A 22,553-nucleotide genomic window follows, 5' to 3' on the forward strand; every position below is an offset into this window, starting at 1 on the left:
ATAACTTAAAAAAGTACTACTTCTGAGAAATGTAAATTTTTTGTAAACAGTGAGTCAATCAATGAGAAATCGGGCTTTGTTTGTAAAATTGTTTTTCTATCTTTATAATTACTTATCCGCCTGGGTTATCCTCAGATGGAACTTATGTTTAACTGTTTAAGTTTGACACTTAGTATAGATTCAATGATATAATTATTTATCCGTCTAGGTAGTACTCAGACGGATTACTAGTTTAATCAACTAAGTTTGATACTTAGTGTAATTTAATGTTATACTTACCCTTCCGCATGGGTAATACCCAGACGGACAAATTGCTTAACCAACTAAATTGACATTTAGTGTAAATATGATATCGCGTGGTCAATGACCAGCTTGAAAAAACTAAGCACAAAAACGCTTAGTGGCTATACAACCGGTCTCAAACAAGACCAAAGGCTAAATGGCCGGATGGTTGTTTATTTTATAAAACCGCCTGTCCCAACATGGACAATGGCGTCCGGCGACACCTCTCCGGGTGCAATCGTCGCAGAGAACAGACTCTTCGTCAGTTCTACGTACCTATTATAACACCCCAATAATTCTCTCTTAAAACCTATAAATACCCTGAACAAAATCCAAGAGAATTACTGGCGTGCTACCGCCACGTGTTCAAACGTTAAGGCTTTATCAGAAAATAGTAGCGGAAAAACAAACTCAGTTATAAATAAGTTTCAAAACCAATAACCAAAACCAAATTAAATGATACAAGCTGGAACCATTAAGGCCCTTATTCAAAACCCAACAAAAGTAGTAAATAAATAAAACCAGAGTTTAAATAAATTCAAACTTATGAAAAGAAATAAACTACGAATAATAACCAACTCTCTACTCAAAATCCCACAACCCTGATGTGAATGCTGCGTATGTAAGAACCTGTGGTTAATCTGCTCCCCAATATTACAAGTGTAAAAATTGGATCGTCACAGGGTCATTGAAAGGCGAAGGCCATGACCAAAGAAAGACACACACAAAAGCACGCAATCAGCAAAGCTGAGTACATACAAGCTGCGAAACAAATTAAGAAATACCTAACATGCTACTAATAATCAAGCATAAGCATCATTAAATACAGACTCAACACATGGCTCAATTATCAAATTTATTAAGACCTCACTAGTTGATATTAACTAACTCATTTATTTATTTCATTGGATTTAGCAATAGACAAGGTTGTCCAACCCATGTCCCATTTGGAACATCAATAAAAGAAAAACCCCATGCCTCCTTTCGGAAACATCAATAAACATCCAACGACCACGGGCGCGACTCCGTGACCGTAGTTAGTATGAGATCTCACCTAACTCCTAGTTTTAAAAAAAAATATTTGAAATAGGAGACTCGTAGATCAGACGGCCTCGATAAAAGTACACGGCTAATACCCCATGTACCCCAACCCCTGATTGTCATTACTCCAGATGTGCACCAATCCAGAGTTTTATTGCTCATCCATCTTGCACTTTACGTTATTTACAGGTTTAGACTTAGTGATGACTCATATGCATAACAATACAAACACTCCAAACAGAATTCGATCAAACAAGGCAAGTTTCCAATTTCAATTCTGGATTTATTAGTGACAAACAACATTTATTATTTATTCCTTTACTACCTCGGTGTATAAACACCTTGAGTGCATAAGGCACCCCAAAACCTTAACCTCGTCGTATAAGACTTGAATTCTTACTTTACTCATCCTATTTGCATAATCATGAATAAGTAATAAATTAATCTTTACACTAATCACATACCTTTGCCTCTAAGCGCACCTTGCATAATTAGAGCACAAATAATACTTGCAATATAAAATAGTGCACATCATATGAAATTCATAATGTATAACCAAATAATCTAACTCAGTCATCCCTATACATGATACTAAGTTCTCGATCCGTCCTTAAACATGCACCTACAAGAAAGGTTTCGTAACTTGTACGTACCTTGAGCAAACAAATTGGTATGCCACTTTACTAACTAGAAATCACCTTCAATAAACTCCTCTCCTAAACCAAACAATAACATCTCAATGAATACCCAATCAATCAAATTTACAGCAATACTAACTTACTTTAAAACCTTCAAAATCCAAATCAAACAACACTTTAAAACCTTCCCTTTAGTTAAAATTAAAGGCTTATATATAGTTCTTTGAATTTTCTTCATAAAAACCGTAAAATACACTCTTATACATGAAATTACAGCAAGTTTAAAGTTTAACAAAAATCTGAAAATTATTTTAAAACCCCTAATAATCTCCCTTTTTAATGGGTGATTAAACCCTCTTTATAAAACATCAAAAGTAGTACTTAGAAACTATTTCCAGCACTTAAAACTTCAATAAAAACATATATTTATGCTTAATTAACTTTAAACATAATTAATTTTATCAATCAAACTCAAGGATAATATTTTAAGTATAAAAAAAACTTGGGAAATTCTCTTTGGTAGACCTCTAATAATAAACATTCTCAGTGGTAAAATGCAAAAAAAGTTAATATCCTTGGTATACTATGTTTTAAAAAAGTTAAGTCAATGGTAACCTTAATCAATGTAATTAGGCATTTCTTAACCATGGTTAACCATTCTAAGTAAAAAAAGTTGTGATGCCTAAAATACCCCCATTCTAAAATTAATTAAAAAAAAAAAATCACCACCTTGCCACCACCTTCCCCACCATCCTGCCACCATTCCCTCTCCCCCTCCCCCTCCTCTAGTCGCAACTCCCCTCCCCCAGCCCCTATTCCCTAACTTTCCCATTCCCGCCGGCAACCTTTATCCCCTACCCTGACACCCCAAGTACCCAACCCCGATTACCCAACCCCCACCCTGACACCCCAAGTACCCAACCCCTTTCTCGCACCTCACCACCATTGAAAACGATGAAAAAAATCAAACTAAATTTGTGAATTTCTGGTAATCGAAACCCTAATTCCTCACAATTGAATAAGAAATTATGTGAATTACAAGTAATTGAAATTAATTTGATGTTTGTTGAAGCAAAAGGTGTCGCCAATGGGGATTTAGGGTTTCGGGAAAGGGTGTGGGTGGGGGCTGGTGGTGTCGAGGGTAGGGGAAAGGGGAAAGGGGAGGGGGGATGAAGTCGACGGTAGAGGAGGAGGCTGTGCGCCGGTTGGTTAGGTGGAAAGGGACGCTGGCGGTTTTCAGGCGGTGGGGGAGGGGGGCTGCGTGCAGGGGAGGGATAGAGGTGGTGGTGGCGGGGTGGTGGGGAGGTGGTTCTTAACCATGATTAACTATAGTTATGCTTAAAATGCTAATTATCTTGCTAAATGTTACCATTACTTAACTTTTTAAAACATAGTTTACCAAGGATATTAACTTTTTTTGCATTTTACCACTGAGAATGTTTATTATTAGAGGTCTACCAAAGAGAATTTCCCAAAAAACTTTGTTAAAATAAAAAAGTGCCCGAAAATCATATTTAGAGGCTGAATTTGGCCATGAGAGGGTGGTACTCACTAGTGAGTCTTTCTTAAAACGTTGTTTCCACATGAAAAACACTACTTTTTCATAAAAATCGGATGAGTTCAGAACCTGATCGGGATTAAAACGGGATTAATATTAACGAACGGAAATCTAAAAAAATTAAAACACGAATTTACATGTTCAAAATAATATGGAATTAAGTTAAACTAATCATTAGTTATAATCACCAAAATTTCAAAACATCATTACTACAAAAGCCCTAAATCAATTGTTCATAAAAACCCTAAAATCATGATTATCAATAATTAAAAACCCTAGGTTATAAAATTTACAAAATCTGAAAATTATGACATTTATAAAATCTGAAATTATAAAGTTTAATCATCAAAATACAACTTGATACTAATTAAATTAATGTCAAACAATAAAATCAAAACCCATAAATCAATAATTATAATCATACAAATTAATAAAACTAAGGAGAAAGAAAATAAGACTAACCTTTTTGTGTGGGAAATTTTTGGGGATTCATGAGGTATTTATAGGAGAGAACTGTAGGGTAAATGGGAAGATTGGGCCTCATAAAAATAATGGGTCGATTAAGTAAACAAATGGGTTAGGCTTGTGTGATTGGACATAAATTGTAGAATAAAGGTGCATAAAATAATTTGTTCAAATAATTTTCGACCCGGATTAATAATTTGAAACTTTTGAAATAAAATTATGAAAAATAACAAATAAATATCATAAATAAAATAAATTTTCATTTATAAAATATTTAAAATTACGGGGGATTACACCTATGCAGACGACAAAAATTGAACGACCAAATTGGTCAACTCATAGCTGTCTGACCAGAATAATCTGCGAGAAACGGTTAAGTTACTGAATACCAGATGCCCCGAGGCATCAGTCGGTTGCCGGCAGAAGTTCCCACTTAGATTATTTGTTCCAAAGTTGCACTCTCTCTCCCAATTGGGGCAAAAGATTTTGTGTAATGGCTATGTAATAATCCTAGACGAAATATTACCGTCTGGGTAAGAGACTCGAAGCACCCGTTCTAATGGCCGGCTGTGCACTTGGTTTGGGGCAATCACCATTGTGATTGATTGGCCTAAAAACACCTCATACTTCTCCAAGTATCAAGTGTTTTCAAGCCAATCAATCAATTTGAAATGAAACCAACCACACAGCCGTCTAGGGGCAAGAGCACCCGGATTACAAATTGCCGCATGCTTTTTTAAGTTAGGAAAAATATTAAAGAATTGCAAATATACGCAAAGGTCAAATTGAAAAATTCAAACAAACACAAATATATATAAATAATCGACTGAGTCGGAATACTTCATAAAAATGGCACAAAGGCCAGAATAATTGTTAGCCGCAATAACATCCGGAGAAGAAGCAAAAGAAAATGATTTTTACCCAACTCCACAGTTGGTAAAAATGCAACATTACTCGGCATACAAGCCGGAAAAGAAAGAAATTGACATACTGCCGCTTAATTTGGGGAGGCTCGCCTAAGGCTGAGGTGGAAGCTGCTGCTCCGACTGGTCGTGGCCGGTTGGGAGGGCTTCAGATTGGTTATCAGCTACTTGAGGCTGATTACCTTCGTTTTGCTCTACCTCCGTCGGCTCCTCATTGTCCGACACTTCATACCCTTGCTCGGCAGCCCAGTCTTGGAAGCGAGGCGGAGGAGCCTCACCCAACACTTGGGCATCATACACCTTAGTGGCGTAATCATACCTAAGTTCATAGACTTCAAAGTCTATATCTGGGTAGAGGAGGCTCCAAGTGATTTTCAGGCGGGCTGCATTGTCCCGCTCATTTTCCTCCATCAGCCGCTTTTGCTCCTGAGCGATCTCGTCCGACTGCTTGTTCCGTAGAGTGACGATCTCGACCCCCAGTCGGGAGACATCTGCCCGGAGTTTGGTATTTTCTTTGTCAGCATCTTCTAATGCCTTGAGTTCAGATTGAGCATCCTTTTAGTTTTTGCTCAAGGTCATTAGCCCGACTGGTGGCCTCATTGTTTGCAGCCGTCAAGCTCCGGATCAGCTCCTCTTGTTTCAACTCTACTGCTTTAATCTCTAAATCACACATATAATTAGCATATTTAGTAGAGTTGAGGTTTTCAAGGGCCCTCCGTTTGATGTCATTTACCTCTTCCTGTTTCCGCCTGAAGGGGCCCCAGAGTCCATCCACTCTCAGCATTACCTGGGAAAAGAACAGCCGGATTATGATATACTTAGTTAAAATAAAGAAAAGATATCAGGGTTGTGGGATTCTTTACCTCAGCCAGCTGGCCCATTATCCGGTCGAAGTCCACTACCTGCAGATAAGGTATTGAATTCTTCTCTGACCAGCTGAGGGTCCTCACCATCCGTTTTGCGAAACCAACAAGATCCGGCTCGTCGGATGTAAGATCTGCACCAAAAGTAGAATTACTTTGTGAGAAGGAAGCAGCATAGTTGGCATTCATCCGTTGCCGGCTGCTGACTGAACCCCCGGAGGGGTCTACCTTAGTCTTGACTCTCATGAAGTGGCCAAGGTATTTCAATCTTTCCCTTACCTTGGGTATCCGGATGGGGCGTAGGCGTCTCTTCCCCCCCGGTTGTTGCCGCACCGGCTGCAACATTAGGTGGCGGGCCACCCTTCGATGCCGTGGAGGCATCCTGCGCTTTCTGCTGCGAACGCTCCGAGCCTTCACTCAGAATTTTCATTGCAGTAGGGGATTTGCCACTGGTTGTGGGACGACCGGTTTGGGCAGTAGAGGTTGATCGGGGAAGGTCCTTTCTAGCGGCCTTCGCAGCCGGAGTCTTTTCCAGATCTTCTCCTTGCCTTTTGAAAAGCTTGGAGAAGGATCGTGGCACGCGTTTTACAGAGTCCTGCAAAATAAATAAATAAATAAGTTAAGTATAACCAGCCGACAAACTGCCTTAGTAAAAAAAATTACTCCCTCCGTCCCAAAAAGAACGACCCATTTGGCCAAAACTTTGTCCCAAAAAGAATGACCCATTTGCATTAAAACACCACCAATTTGCAACAATATTTGTGCAAAATTAGCTTCCCCATATAAAAATTTGATTTTCCATGTTATTTTATTACTTTCTCTCTTTATTTTTTTTACAAACCCCATGTAAATTTATCTTTCCAATATACTTTTACTTCTTTTTACTTAACTTCCTTAATACCCGTGTAATCAACCCAAATGGGTCGTTCTTTTTGGGACGGAGGGAGTATATATCAATACTAAGACAGGCGGTCTTACCCCGCCCTTCTTGGACTCTTTCGCTTCAACGGCTGCTTTCCTTGCAATAGCAGCCTCCTTGCGCAGCAGCGCCGCCGACTTAGCCGGAGTTTTGGCCGGATCAACCATCTTCAAGGCGTCGGCTGCATGAATAGAATAAAATTTAGAAGAAATTATGGAAAGTTTGTAATGAAAGAATAAAATCACAAACACTCCGGATGCAAGTGGATCTACCCTTGGGGAACATGGGACTTAACCCACAGGCGGAAAAGAAGCATTCGTCCTTGAAGTAGTCCGGGTGGGGGATCCAGTTTTTGGGAACTATAATATGAGTCCCATCCCCCATGGGCTCAGTAGTGATTTCAAAGAAACCCGACTCCATTATTTGCTCCCGGGCCTTAGTAGATAGCTCCGGGAGAGGGCTCTTCCTGCCCAGAAGAGCCGGTTCCGTGTTGTACCGGTGCAGTGTCCGGTTGTGTCTCAGAGTTGGAGAGGAAATCAAATAAAACTTATCTTTCCACTCGGACCATTTGGACACCTTGTCCAAACTCATCAAATACTGGGGCAAGGTGGAAAGAGTTTACCATGCCCCATGACCGCCTGGTGCCTTGCTCAAGTAATGCATATGAGCAAAGGCGGAGAAGCTGGGACTTATGTTCTGGAGCTCGCAGGCGGCGATGTTACTCAAAATGTTCACCCAAAAGTTGGGGGTGAGCTTCCAAACTCCTAGATCATACCCCTTCAGGATTTTCCTAATCCCGGTGTGGAGGGGGAACCAGAGGCCAGCTTCTATGACCGCCTCGTAGCAGACAAAGTAATGGTCTGCATTATCTATGTCATCGTCCCATGCCATTACTGCGTCAGCAGGCGGGACGATAATATCCCACCCCTTTCCAAAGGGGTGCTTCTCTTTGAAAGCCCTAAAGCCGCTCTTTAACAGGGCAATGTCACCCGGCAACTTTCTAATCCTTTTAGGGTTAGGGTTGTCAGCGACTTTAGGCGGCTGCTGATAGTCAGCCGCAAAGTTATCCTGGTCAGAGCCAGAAGATTCGGCCCTTGAACCTTCACCGGCCTCATCATCGCCGGATCCATTAGAGGAGGCGGCTTCCTCACCGCCTTCTCCCGTACGCCTGAGCTCCCGGAAGTAGAGGGAGCCTCTTCAGAACCGCTCTCCTCCAAATCCTCATGTTCCCCATCCGGAACAACCTCATCGGCTGGCACTGACATAGTGCGCCGGCTCCTAGACCTTTTGGCCGTCTGTTTCATTCTGGCCATTGTGTTCTGCACAGACATAGAGAGGGAGGAATTCGGAGACGAGCACATCGATTCTGTCAGTCTAGAAAAGGCACCCTCTGTTCTAGACTCAGCCGTTCCAGGGGACCGACTGAGTGTCCTAGGCAGTGCCGAGTGTGTGGATTGAGAACTCATTTTTATTTCTACACTATGTATACAGGCGGAGAAAGAATGTATACAAGTTGAAAAAGAGAAAAGCTAAAGATGGTATAGGCGGTTACCTTACTTTAGCTCTGATAAATCTAAAAACATCTACAGACGGTGAACCGGGTGTTGCAACGTTAGCACACGGAAATCCGAAAAACTTTGACGTAGACGGAGGCAGAGAATCTCTCTCTAAAAATCTCTCTTTCTCTCTCTAGAAAGTCAAATGAAAATGAAGTGAGAGAAAAATGGGGAGGTAAACTTCTATTTATAGAAGGTAAAAAGGGGGGCATTCCCGTTTGAAATTTAAATTTTACTATCCGTTGTTACTGTTCACCTCTGATAGGTGGACACGTGTCATAGGCTCCACGTGACATGCACGTGACCCCTGTGAGGGGCAAATGTTTAGGGTAAAAATACCCTAGACAAGTGGACCAATGAGAGGAGGCCACGTGATGAGCTCAGGAGGGCCCAAGTGGCCCAATATCCTCTTGACACGTGGCCCCCTTAGATAAGCCTCTGAAATGGCGGCCTTCAAGGGCCCAAATCCCTAGGAGCGCTGTAAAACGGCGCAGCCCACTAAAATCTAGGTCAAGTGACCTAGATAGGGGCACATTCTCCAACGACCCTATAAATAGGGAGATATTTCCCCATTTTGGGGACACATTGAATTATTTATTACACCTACATTCTCTCTTATCAGAGAAACACCTGAGATTGGAATTCAAGCAGATCCCCACCTAAATTTCCGTACTCTTTATTCTCTTTCAAGTTACTAACTTGATCTTCGGAGGCGGAGCTCCAACCACCCGGAGTCTCCGTTGTTTTTGCAGGTACAACTCAGCTGGACCAATCTTTGTGACGTAACTCTCCCGAGGGACAAAAAACACCCAAAACAAAACCCATGCGACTCTTAAGTTCGGTGTTCTCTTCTTGAATAAGTTCTACCTGATTTGTAAGAGCTTCATTTTGTATTTTAGACGCATTTAACTCTGTTTGAAGAACTTCTCTGCTAGGTTGTGGTCCATTCATATCCTTTAGAGTTATTCCTACACCTAAGCCCACAACTCGATTTCGAGACTTGGATTTAAAAACCTTTTGTGAAACCTGATATTCAAAGAAAATGAAATATATGTTTCTAATTAAAAAGTCATTTCTACACACTACTACAAAACATGGATTAAGCAACGCGAGATAGAGAACGGTTAAGTTGGATGAGCATTTTCTATAATTATAGAGAACGCTTTTCTTAGATAACCGATTTGTAAGAGATATAATATAGAACGTTTTACCTTATACCCGTTGTATTTGTTTTATCAAAATTAAAACAATTATTAAAATTTAAAAAAAAATTATAAAATACAAAATTGTGTTAATAACAACCGTTTAGTATCTTTTAGACTTTTACCCGAAAAAAATATCAAAAACATCATTTTTGAAATTTTAAAATCCCGCCCAATATTTTTAGTTCACACAAGTATATCTCATATCCAATTTCCTCTGTATATATAAATAACCCTTAACCTCAATACCCCACTATGTTGCCGCTTCCCTGTATATATCTATTTCTACTGCAACCTCTCACCCCAATACCCCATTACCTTGCTCTCTTTCTTGTTCCATTCTATCTATTCTCTTTTATCTTTTCTGTAATTCTCCTTAAGTAAATGCGCAAAATTCTCAATCTCCCTCTAAATAAGATAACAATTTTGATTGTCGGCTCGTAATTAGCTCTACAACGCCATGGACTAGCTGTAGTTATTAACCTTCAAATCGATCAACTTTAAAACAAATAAACAATGCAAGGTCTAATGGAGTTGCGTTTGCAGCACGGATTTTGCATCCAATTTTGTTATTTGAGGTTTTTTTTTGTACTTTTATTCTTGTAATTCCATTAATTTTATTATTTAAATTGTAAAGCAATACATAGTGTAATATTTCATATCACATTAACATTGAATCAAACTGATGTTTTTTTTCGGTATTGTAATATTTAGATCTTATAATTCTAGTTTTATTCCCTCTGTTTAGTACTTAAATTTCTATTTTTTTTATTCTAGTTGTAAAAATAATCAAAATTCTTTATCATCTTTTTTTTTTTTTTTTTTTTTTTTTTTTATAAATTTTGAAACCAAATTCTTTATCATTATTGATTGTAAATAGATTTTCTTCATATTGCTGTAAATACGCTATCGATCTCTTCTTTCTTTTTATCGGACTATTATAGAATTATAGAGCAGGGGAGATTTGGTGTAGTTAAGATCATGATCGTTGTGGTTGGGTGGGATTGATTTACGGCGACACTTCGTTTGGTTGTTTAGCAAGGACAACTGTTCCATAATTCAAGCATATTTAAAAAAAAAAAAAGAAGAATAGAGAAGTGTTATCTAAGATAACCGCTCTCTTTGTCAAAGAAAATACTACAGTTAATCTAGGTAACCGTTCTTTTTTCCTTCTTTATTTTCTATTTTTAAGTAAGGAAAAGAGAACGGTTATGATTAATAACCGTTCTTAATGTCTAGGCATATAAAACGCCCCTTCCACCCGTTTTATAAACTTTACACATCTCTTAGCAGAAGAACGGTCCTAAGGCGTTCTATAAAGACTATTTTAACCGTTCTCTTTGACCTTTTTTGGTGTAGTGACATATATACATTAATGACGTCAAATAAAAACGACATATGACAAAAATATGAAATTTCAAAAATTGAACGACATATGACAAAAATATTAGTGCCTTCCATATTACCACATCATCTAGTTGTCCAGTACCGCCTATAATATCACCATGGTTCCACAATGCAAGTTTTGGTTCTATATATTATTTTCTATTCATCATGTCAAAATATTTATTTCCCAGATCAACTAAACAACAATGACTACATGCAACTTAAATTCCAAGAAACGTTATGCTGTTACGAAAAAATATAAAATATAGTATCATTAGTGGCAAGACCATGGACTACCAAGCCAGTAATTATTGAATTCCTAGCAGACACACTACTGCTAGCTTCTGCAGCCATCAAAAACTTCTTTTGCTATTTCTATCTTCCCACATTTTGCATACAAATCAATAATTGCCTACAGTAAAATATCATTCAATGCAATTTTCTCAATCAAGAGAATATGTATCCCATAAAGCATGGTCAAGAGCTTCAAGTCGTGCACACCCAACAATAACAGAAGAAAATGTAAACTCATCCGGCTCATTACCCAATAAGCACATATCCTTAAACATTCTTAATGCCTCCTCTAATTAGGAATTTTTAACACATCCACCAATCAAAGAATTCCATGAAACAACATGAACAATTATATCAATTGAGAAAATCTGATTTAAAACTACCAAACCACTGCCCAAGGAAAAAAAAAGCAAAATAAAACGTGTAACAATTGATCAAAAAGTAGGGCAATGAAAAGTTTGTCACAGTTGCAGTTCTCCCCTTTAGTGACAACTAATTTAATTGAGTAATACGATAGAAGTAAGTTACCTGGGCATATGAAAGCGACGGATCTTTTTCCATGGTTTCTTGAATTTCAGCCTACAAGATTTTCACGAAAAATTTAATATAGTGGATTATGAAGAAAAAAAAATCAAATAAATAAAAACATACATGCTTCTGAATTGTCTCTGCATTTGGAAGACTATTGCCTTTTTTGCGAGTTGAATAAAACACATCAACCAAAGTAGGTTTATTACCTTTACTTCCTCCCTATAATCATACGATAAAACATTTTATCTGAATAGTAATTAATCATATAGACAATTCAAAGTAGAAAAAAAAACCCTACTAAACAATATCTACACCAGATCGTCCCAAATGATTTGCCTTATAGGCTTGCTTCCAGTTCGTGGCATTAAAGCTTTGACATATTTACCTCTATTAACAGAGTTTCTTTCACTTCTTTTCTGAAAAAAAATAACATTACATTAAAATTCAATACATATGCTCGTTCACAATCTCTAGTTTAGTAAAAATTACCTTAAAGTTATCATTTGAATAAATCTCTTTTATGAGCCACTTCCACTCTTGTGTATCAAGCCCCTTTGGAGGATCACCTTTAGCAGCAGCTTCTAAGGTTATTTTTTTGTTAGTGACATTATACCTTAATAGATCTCCTCTCCAATTCGTCCACAGCTCTTTCATATGCCCAAGAACATGCTCCTTATATGTTTCCATGCTTTCATTAGTGAAAACATCCTAAAATAAGACAATATTATGAATAATTAAAACTATATAAAATCTCTTTCAAAAAAAAAAAATTATATAAAATCAATCATGACATGTTGCCAACAACATCCAAAACCCCATACCTTTTAAAAAATAACAAAATTTAAACAACTCAATAAAAAAATAAAAAAAAAACTTTCTAGACAAAATTTAAGAGCATCAGATTTTTTGGTCAAATTTGTACCGTAACCACTGTCCACATATGGTGTTTTTCTCTCTCTCCAATATCATCCCATTTGTGCACTTTTAATGGGAAAATGTTAGTATCTCGGACTATGATCCCCAAATGTCTTGAAAATACTTTGTGGTTCTCTCCTACGGCTCGATTGTTGAAGAACTGTATTTGTAGTTTCTTATTGGGTTTTAGTCTAGCAATCTCTTTACATTTGTTTCTTCCTCTCTTTTTTGCATTAGCTGCTTGCTTCTTAGTAGTAGATTGGTCACCACCTTCAAAGAAAATAATGTCTTTTTAAAAATTAATAGTATCAAAAGATAACGATAAAGCAAAAGTACAAATCTATATCTATACCTAAGTAATAGCATATCACTGACATGGGAAAAATAAACAAAGTGAACTCAAAAAAGGTATTAAAAATTTAGGTATTACCCCTTGCATCTCCTTGAAATGTTGTTGGTTCCTCTGTTCCATTGTCATTTCCATCAACTTGAAAGTTCAGCTCGTGGTCAAGGCCATCAAGAGTTTCATAGCCTTCTTGATAAAGCATATATTGATCTTCATGTGATGTATATTGTATCTCACCATCATCATCAACATCATCATCATCATTGATATTCTCATTACATGACTCAGAAAATGAATCATGATCATCTATATTAGTATTACCATTAAACTGAGCACGGGGAGTAACTAGTGGATTAAAGGAAGCTCTTACGTTTATATCAGCATTAGGGGAAGTGGTTGGAGGTCTATCATGACTAAAAGGGCGTTTATTTGATGATAAAGGGCCTTTATTAACACAAAGAGAATCATTACCATTACTAGCACGGGGAGTAACTAGTGGATTAAAGGAAGCTCTTACGTTTCTATCAACATTAGGGGAAGTGGTTGGAGCTCTAACATGACTAAAAGGGAGTTTATTTGATAATAAAGGGCCTTTATTAACACAAAGAGAATCATTACTATTACTAGAACAGATTAAAGGATGTTTACTTCTGTGTAAAATACCAGTACTAGCCCCTATTCCATTAACATTAGCATTAGCATTACTTTTGTTTGGATATAGACCTGCTAACCCCTTTCCACGTCCTTTAGAGAGCATAAGAGGTGGAACATACTCCCTTTTAGATCTAAGCATTGATGGTCTTTGAGTGGATCCATTAGGGACAACCATTATGTTCCTGTTAATTAACATTAAAAGATTAAGATTATATTTAAACAAACAATTTACTTTAGTATTTCTATCTAGGATATCAATAAAACAAGCATGTCACACTTTAGACAATTAGAGAATACTAATAAGAAAATAATTATATTAAAAAAAAAACACACACACACACACAAGACTAGCAGGGGGTTTCTAGTATTGCTCGTGCATAGCACTCCACATCAAAATTTATTTCACCTGTACCTTTACATGTCTGACATAATTTGATACATGTTTGGCATAACCTTCAACAACTTTAAAACAGAGAACATACAAGATCTGCCCATCAACTGTCAGTATTAGAATTATATTCTTTAAGTGGCAGGTGCTTGTGTGTTGCTTGTTGTTTTGCAACCAGGACATTCAAGACAACAACATAATTTTATTCAGAACAACAATAAGTTTTATTCATCCAACATTGGATGCAGGAAAATATTAATAAAAACAAGCACTAGGCATCAAAGACAATAACAGAGAACTACACCATTGCCATTTAAATGTTAGTAGGAGATAATTCATGGGCGTATTATTCTTCTAGAAATAAATAAAAACAATGAGAAAAAAGATAATTGACAAGATTATTCTTCTCTTCTCCTCTTCAGAGATAGTTCATCCCCTTTTTTTGGAAATCGCACTTACAAAAATTGGATCTATACCCATCCGACTTCTACAAATTTCAGCACTTGCAATAGTTGACGAAGTTGCAACATAAGTAGGCTTAAAAAATTCACCCTGCTGATATGCATCACCTTCCTCAAAATCATTATCCTCCTCACTTGATAAGTTGCGAGGTTGAGTCTTTGACATGATATACCAACCTTTGTTAGTATTGTCAATGGCATAAAAAGCTTGTCTTGCTTGGCTAGCTAAGATATATGGTTCATTAGTCTTTAATTACTTATTGCAATTAACACTAACAATTCCATATTCGTCTTCTTTTACTCCTCTAACCTTATCAAATACGTCCCACCATTTACAACGAAATAACACTACTCGATTTCCTCCTAGATATTGCATTTCAATTATATCAGTTACTACTCCATAATAATCTGTGTTATCATCTTCTTCTACGGTGTTTCCAATCACAACCACTCCACTATTTTGTGTTCTCAAAGTCTTCTCACGATTTTGTATGTGAAATCTATACCCATTCACAATATAACCACTAAAAGAGGTTACATATTGGGTTGGCCCACGTGATAGTGAAAGGAGATTTTCCATTTCCTTGCTCTTATTATGTATTAATGGCGAACTTGAATCTCAATTATCTTATTATTTGATGAAATTTAAAAGGCTTACTTCTTCTTTGAACCACAATTTAAAATTCTCAGTCCATTTCTCTTCGGATATTCCATTAATTGGACAAGCTTGAGAATATTCTCTAAAATAAAATAAAAAAAAGTTGATGATGAAACTATAGCGATGGAAAAAAAAGTAAAGAAACTTAATTAAGGCTAAGAGTCTTACTCAAGTAATGGTTGAACCTCATCACAATTCTTCAAAATATAATTATGAGCTTGATCTAACTCAGACTTTGGAACATCGATGACAGTTGGAGCTCCTAAGCCTCGGCCAGGATGACTAAATATAGGCAAGGCCTCATCATCACCATTTGCATTTTCATAATTTTGCTCTAGAAGATTAAATCTAGTTTCAATATTCTGCATGTACCTTAAGCAAAGAGTCATGCACTCATATGCTAAATAGCCCTCTGAAATTGAAGCCTCTGGACGAGCCCTATTTCTTATGTAAGACTTGAGCTTGTACATATACTGCTCAATAGGATACATCCATCTGAACTGAACCCAACTCTAGCTTCACTAGCTAAGTGAACAAGTAAATGCATCATCACATCAAAGAAAGAAGGAGGAAACAACTTTTCTAATTTGCAAAGGGTGATAGGAATTTGAGACTCTAGTTGTTTCAACTCTTCCACATTGATTACTTTAGCACATAAAATAGTAAAATACCTTGACATCTCAATTAGTGCTTCGCGTGCAAGTGGAGTAAGTAAGCCACGCATTGCTACAGGAAGAAGATGTTCGAGTATAACATGGTAATCATGACTCTTCAACCCTAAAATTTTGGCCTCCTTAGAGTTGACACAATAGGATATATTAGATGAAAAACCATCTGGAACCTTTAATTCTTTCAAAAAATTGCAGAAAGTGCGCTTCTCAGTAGAAGAAAAAGTAAAAGGGGTTGGAGACATCTTCCACTTGTCCCCTTCTTTTATTGGATGTAATGTTGGCCTCAATCCCATTTATTTTAAGTCATGACGAGATTTAATATTGTCTTTTGTCTTCCCTTTCACATTCATTAATGTCCCTATAATGCTTTCACTAATGTTTTTTTCAATATGCATCACATCCAGATTATGTCGTAATTGATGCACCCTCCATTAAGGAAGCTTAAAGAAAATACTTTTTTTATTCCAATTGTCCCCCCCAAGCTCATGAGATATATTTGTCTTCACTTGTGGATCATTAGACAATATGATATTCTCAAGATCCTCTAGTTGATGAAGAATTTCATCGATCGAACAAGGTTTCGGAGGTAAACCGTGCTCCACTGTACCGTTCCATCAAATGAAGCCTTATCCTTTCGCCATCTATGATTCTTTGGCAAATACACTTGATGGCCCATATAACATTCCTTACCTCCATGAGTTAACCTCTTTGATCGTGTTTCTTTAAGACAACAAGGACATGCTAAATAGCCCTTAGTACTCCAACCTGATAACATTGCATATTCTAGAAAATCATTAATGGTCCACATCAAAGCTACACATAGTTGAAAATGATGTTGAGTTGCTGCATCAAAAGTATTTACCCTGGTGGCCTACAAGTCATTCAATTCCTCAATCAAAGGTTGCAAATATATGTCAATTGCGTTACCAGGCCCTTTAGGTCCAGGAATAAGCATTGATAGAATCATATTAGACTGCTTCATACAAAGTTCGGGGGGCAAGTTATAAGGAATAAGAACCACTGACCAAATACTATATGATGTTTTCGAATTTGCAAAGGGTTGAAAACCATCACTAGCGAGCCCTAACCTAACATTTCGAGGATCTGATGCAAAATCGGGAAATTCTTTATTAAATGAATCCCAAGCAGCTCCATCAATAGGGTGTCTCATCGTACCATCTTTCTTCTTTTTACCATGATGCCAAGTCATCAAAGAAGCAGTTTTTGAGCACATGAATAATATTTGAAGCCTAGGCTTTAGAGGAAAGTATCGAAGGGTTTTCTGAGGTATTTTCTTGCCATTTTTCTTTCACTTGTCCTCTCCGTTGTGTTTGTTACTTTTCCATCTTGAAGCACCACACACATTGCATGCATCCAACTTCGCACCATCTTTCTAATATAACATACAGTCATTGATACAAGCATCAATTTTCTCATAAGAAAGCCCCAAATCTTTGATGATCTTCTTTGACTCATAATAAGAATCGTGCAAATTTGATTTTTCGGGCAAAAGCTCTTTCTTAAAGAAATCTAATAGCATGGTAAATGATTCATTACTCCAACGACCAAGAGTTTTGATATGAAGGAGTTTTAAGACTGCATACATTCTAGAACTCTTGCAACCTTCATAAACAGGATCTTGCGAATCTTTCAATAAGCTATAAAATTTCTTAGTGTCAACATTTGGCTCCTCAACATTGTTGACATCAATGGGAGAACTACCATTATTATACTCTGGATAGAAATACCGTAAAATATTATGTAGCTCATCTTGGTTTTCATGATCTATCCCATCATCCTTATCAGATTCAAGTTGAGGCTCATCTAACCCCTCTCCATGATGATACCAAAAGGTATACCTTTTAACTACTCCAAAAACTAGTAGATGTTCTCTTACTTTTTCAAGATTACCAGACTCTCCATTCATACATTGACAACAAGGACAACGTATTGTTGTAGTTTTTAATTTTTTAAATGCATAGTCTAAAAAACTATCTACTCCCTCCACATATAATGGGTCATTAACATAATCTTCAATAGTCATCCAATCTTTACTAGGAGTCATTTCTACAAACAAAAAAAAAAAAAGGAATAAAAAAAGAATAAAATCATTGATGACTAACAACTTTTCAGGTTATTATACTGTAATTTTATGGGCCATTAATGAAAGAAAGTCATCATTTCCATTTATATTCATGTAAAAGAAATCTCAAACCATATACAATGGAAACCTTTATAATTTTATATAAATCCATGCTAATAAGGACAAAAATTCATGTCTGACAGATTTGTTGTATGAATCATATCCATTTCAAAGTTTTTAATGCATAAACATGATGTGGCTTTAGCTAAAACGGTTATACAATATCAAAGTAATTCAAAAGTGTCCTTTAATTGGCATATGTAATAAGTGCAAGCATCACAGTTGTACATATACTGCTATCAAAACTCAAAAGTGTCCTTTAATTGGCATATGTAATGATCCGAAACGTGTATCTCACTTACTCAACCAACACAATACATGCATTTCCTAGTCATTTATTTCTAAACTGCTCTACAATTTATATTAGTTTGATGCCAAGGCAACACAAAATATACATGAACCGGGAAGAAAAACTGAGTGGGTAAAGAATCAAAGGTGATGTCGTACTCTGATGGTAAAATATAGAATTAATCAGGCAAAGATGTAGATAACAAGTCCTAGCTCTAACGCATGCAATAGAAATCATTGACCAAAATTTCACCCTTTTCGTCGGCACAATAATAATAAAATAACACAATAACACTGGTATAACAGAGGGACAACATAATAAGGGGAAAACAAAATACCTATGTTTTGGAGGATGAGCCAATAATAAAGGTGTTGGCTAGAGAACCCAAAGGATTAAAAGAGGAGGATGAGCCGGAATTGTTACAAGAAGCACCACCTGTAACCAAATAAAACCAAAAACTCAGTGTTAAAAATTTGAAAGAAAAAACTCAGAAACTGTTAAGTCCCTTAAAAAAAACAAATTCAGTGATAATAAATCCCAATCTTTACAAAGCTAAGATAATTAAATAAAACCCAACATAGTGTTAATTATTAAAAACGAACTGAAGGAAAAACTAAAAGAAAAGCATATACATGCATCTAATATTCACGAAATCGAAACTTTGAAGAAATGAAAATAAAAAAATAAAAAAAAAACACCAAGGAAATCAAACGGAATTACATAAGATTGAATCCATTAAAACATCCAAATTAAATCAGATTGAGAAATAATTATACAATATTACGACAATCAAACGGAAAATCGAAACTAATTGAAAAACAAAACTAAAGTAATTCAATGAAATCTATAATTCATATTATCAACAATTTATTGGTAACCCTAAATTAGATTTATTGATTTGAAAGAAGACATTAAACATACCAGAATTATGAGATATTCCTTTCAAATTTGCTGATTTAGAGAAATTTCGAGCCCTAACCGCAAGAATTACGAACCACAAATTGAGAATTGGAGAATAATTGATTTGAGTGTAGAAAACAAATGTGGGTTTTAGTGTGCAGAATAATTAAGGCCAGCGGGAGGGGTGATTTATTTTAGCGCTAGGTGAAATTTTTATCCCGCGTGTGTTTACTCCTATTAACGACAGATCTATGCTTTATTATTTTATTTTATTTTTTAAATATTAACGATGGGCATAAAATATTTTCTTAACATTTGACAGATAATTTACGAGAAACATTTTATATTCACGTTACAAACCAGAAAAATAGTGCTTTTAACGACGAGATTATGTTTTCATCGTTATTGAATTGTTGTTAAATATTAAAATTCTAGTAGTGATAGGTGTGAGATGTTGTTGGAGAATGGTTTACGAACCTTGAACGAGTTCTGCTACTATGGCATCATCAAATTGTATATTTTTATTTGGTTGATGATGGTTGAAAATTGAAAAAAAATTATGAACAAATAATGTATTAGATCTTTTGAGCTGTAAATAATGTGGTCCTTTTGGTTCTAAGTTATTACTAATAAATGGAACTTGGTACTTACGAATTACCTTTTGTTTTTAATTTTTTATTTAATTGAAATAACTTGCTATACAAAACAATTATCATGAATATGCAAACCTGCATATCATTGAACATTTCTGATTTTTGATCCATTTTAACAAAATATCTTAAACAAACGGAACCCGAATTAAAGTTGTAAAGGCAATTACAAAAGAGCATACCAATATGGTTTGAAAGTAATATAATAAAAAACATGAACCACTTAACATAATTTCAATTACATCAGCAAGGCACTTGCAAAAAAAAATGTAGCAATTACGACATCATGGTATTGATATGCAACTTGCTTGGGATGCTTGGCTCGAATGATTATGTTGCTGGCTGCTTTGTTCACTGGTTTCTCTATTGTTGTTCCCCTTTCTCTTTCTGTTCTTCCTCTTCTCTTGATTAATAGTTGCTGGATCAGTTGATTTCGGTCTCCCGCCTTTGGGTATAGGAGGATTTACCTTGGTAGGATTCTTGCATTTCTTGATGTTGTGGCCAACACCACCACAATTTGAGCATTTATTCTTCTTCTATTCTCTTGCCACTTTCCCTTCCCCTGGTTGTTTTTTTCTTTTCTTTTGACTAGGCCTCCCTAGCATTATCCTAATAGCAGGAGGAAGTGGCTCCTCATGTCCAGCTTTCTCCCATTAACTTTGACCTGGCATTGGGTGGAAAGCAGGTGCATATGTAGCCTTATATGCCTCCACATGATATGCCTCATGGATATAATCTTCATACGACAACCTTTTTTTTTGTCTAAGCAAGCAAGAGCATGTGTACATGGAATTCCCATAAACTCCAACCTATAATAACCACATTTCCTACTCACCAAGTCGACCACATATGTATCCCCATCACAGTCCACTTAAAACTCCCACAAATCAGCTTGAGTAACAATGCAATTCCTAACATATTCCCTTTGTTTTTATACCATCTTTACTACGGAAGGCATTATGAGTCCCTCAAAGTTTTTTAAACCCTCCCTTTTCTGACAACATCTCTTCATGACCCATCTTCTTATCCACTCCATCATTGTTAAAACAGATTTGGCTCTAGCTTCCCTAATAACACCGTTGAAACTTTCACAACAGTTGTTAAGGAGCATACCAGATTCGCTTTTGCTTGAAAAAGCATGTCTAGACCAACTGGAAGCAGGAATTGAACTCGGGTACTTGAATGCATCTGCACTCAACATCTTAATACATTCCATAGCCTGATTGAACTTGCACTAGTAATAAAATAAAAAAAACAGCAACTTGTATAAAAGATGTAGGAATATGCACATATTTAATGATATTAAAGTACGATACATTTTTTCCTTTTTAAAAAAAGAGATTGTTATACCTTTGTTGAAGCCCTTGCCGCCTTCCAGAACTCTTGTCTGTAAGCCTCACTAGGAAATTGCTTCCTAAAATTATCCCAAATGTGCCTACAACAGAACCTAGTTTTTGCATTTGGGACGACAGATTTAAAAGCGTCTAACAAACCCTTCATAGTTAAACAAAAGAAAAAAAAACTCAGATCACTTTGTTTATTCACATCACTAAATGAATGAAAATAGATAACATATATTTACCTTTTGCCTGTCACTCATGTATATGACAACTTCATCCCTTTCATGCATGAAAGTCACTGCATTAGCAACAGATCCAAGATCTGTGACCAACAAGTCCAAGAACCATGACCACGTCTCAGAATTCTCCACCTCTACAATGGCCGAAGCAACAGGAAATATATTGTTGTTGCCATCCTTGCCAACTGCAGTCAACAATAAGCCCGGGTATGCACCCTTTAAATGACATCCATCAACACCCAAAATTGGCCGACAACCCGCCGTAAAACCTTCTTTGCAAGGTTGTAAGCAAATATACATTCTTTGGAACAATGGAGGTGGTCTCTCAATAGAATCAACTTTCACAAAAGCACTACGTACTACCCTGGTTGTACTTCCTCACCATTGCTACATAGTCCCACACCTTCTTGTATTGCTCGGCTACATCCCCATAGATTATGTGCAAAGCTCTCTGTCTAGCATTGTAGGCCTTGTAATACTTAACCTCAACTCCAAGATCCCTTCTACACTTCAGCATGAAAGCAGATAACTTCTAGGTTGGATTGTCCCTCCAATCATCCAAATACTTCTCAGCCAAATACTCCGATGTCACCTTACTATTGTAACTTTAAAATCCACATACATGATTAAGGTTCATGGTTGTAATTTAAACCTCTTTCACACCACTAAGTTGCTTACAATTAATTCTAAAACTACACTTTCTCTTTGAATTACAAGTGCACAAAACAAATATGCTTTTCTTCCAGTCACATTCACACCTTTTTTTGCAATATGCACTCAACCTCTTAAATCCATTATGAAGAAGATAAAAGTCATAACCCTCTTGAATAGCATGATATTGTAATGCTTTCCTAAAAATCTTAGTCGAAGGAAATTTCATGCCAAGGGAGAGTTTGATCTTACCTTTGAAATCAACTAAGGGGTTAAACACCCTATATCCATCATCTTCATTATCAGAGTTGTTTGGACTGTGAAGTTCTTCTTCTAACTCATCTAACACCTCATCACTATCTACAATGATGTCATTATCAGTTTCACTACCCCCATAGACATCGTTGTTCTCCCCTAAAAGCACCAAAACTCTATCCAAATTATCAGATCCAATGACACCCAAGCTCCTAGTCACTCTCTCATTGATGTCTAAGTCAACATTTTCAGAAAAAAGGTCATCATAACTCTTA

At 36.5% G+C, this 22,553-nt stretch overlaps 1 protein-coding gene and 1 long non-coding RNA gene across 5 annotated transcripts; both read right to left on the reverse strand.

The window, feature by feature from the left end:
• Positions 1 to 412: 412 nt before the first annotated feature.
• Positions 413 to 13,911, reverse strand: LOC145556172 (uncharacterized). Of its 4 annotated transcripts, none has more exons than XM_081617814.1 (6): positions 13,004 to 13,911; positions 12,148 to 12,843; positions 12,044 to 12,074; positions 11,656 to 11,706; positions 1,977 to 2,039; positions 413 to 923 (listed from the first exon to the last, which is right to left on the reverse strand). In XM_081617814.1, the coding sequence occupies exons 2-4, from the start codon at positions 12,343 to 12,345 to the stop codon at positions 11,702 to 11,704; spliced, it is 234 nt and encodes a 77-aa protein (XP_081473940.1). In that variant the 5' UTR covers positions 12,346 to 12,843; positions 13,004 to 13,911; the 3' UTR covers positions 413 to 923; positions 1,977 to 2,039; positions 11,656 to 11,701. The 4 variants fall into 4 exon arrangements, with proteins under 4 accessions (XP_081473940.1, XP_081473936.1, XP_081473939.1 ...); XM_081617810.1 differs by having other exon boundaries at positions 11,779 to 12,074; XM_081617813.1 differs by lacking the exons at positions 413 to 923; positions 1,977 to 2,039 and adding an exon at positions 4,292 to 4,494 and having other exon boundaries at positions 11,779 to 12,074.
• Positions 13,912 to 15,799: 1,888 nt separating this feature from the next.
• LOC145556173 (uncharacterized) lies at positions 15,800 to 19,342 on the reverse strand. The gene is made up of 3 exons (XR_014091788.1): positions 19,165 to 19,342; positions 18,581 to 18,678; positions 15,800 to 15,857 (listed from the first exon to the last, which is right to left on the reverse strand). It is a non-coding gene; the product is annotated as an uncharacterized LOC145556173 (long non-coding RNA).
• Positions 19,343 to 22,553: the final 3,211 nt, after the last annotated feature.

Source organism: Chenopodium album, chromosome 8 (assembly GCF_948465745.1).
Source record: "Chenopodium album chromosome 8, dcCheAlbu1.1, whole genome shotgun sequence".
NCBI lineage: Eukaryota > Viridiplantae > Streptophyta > Magnoliopsida > Caryophyllales > Amaranthaceae > Chenopodium > Chenopodium album.

Coding starts and splice junctions, on each gene's coding strand:
- LOC145556172 (XM_081617810.1), bottom strand. CDS start 13,769: ATGTTAATTAACAGGAACATAATGGTTGTCCCTAATGGATCCACTCAA. Junction 12,844..13,003: donor ATTTCAAGGAGATGCAAGGG/GTAATACCTAAA, acceptor TTTTCTTTGAAG/GTGGTGACCAATCTACTACT.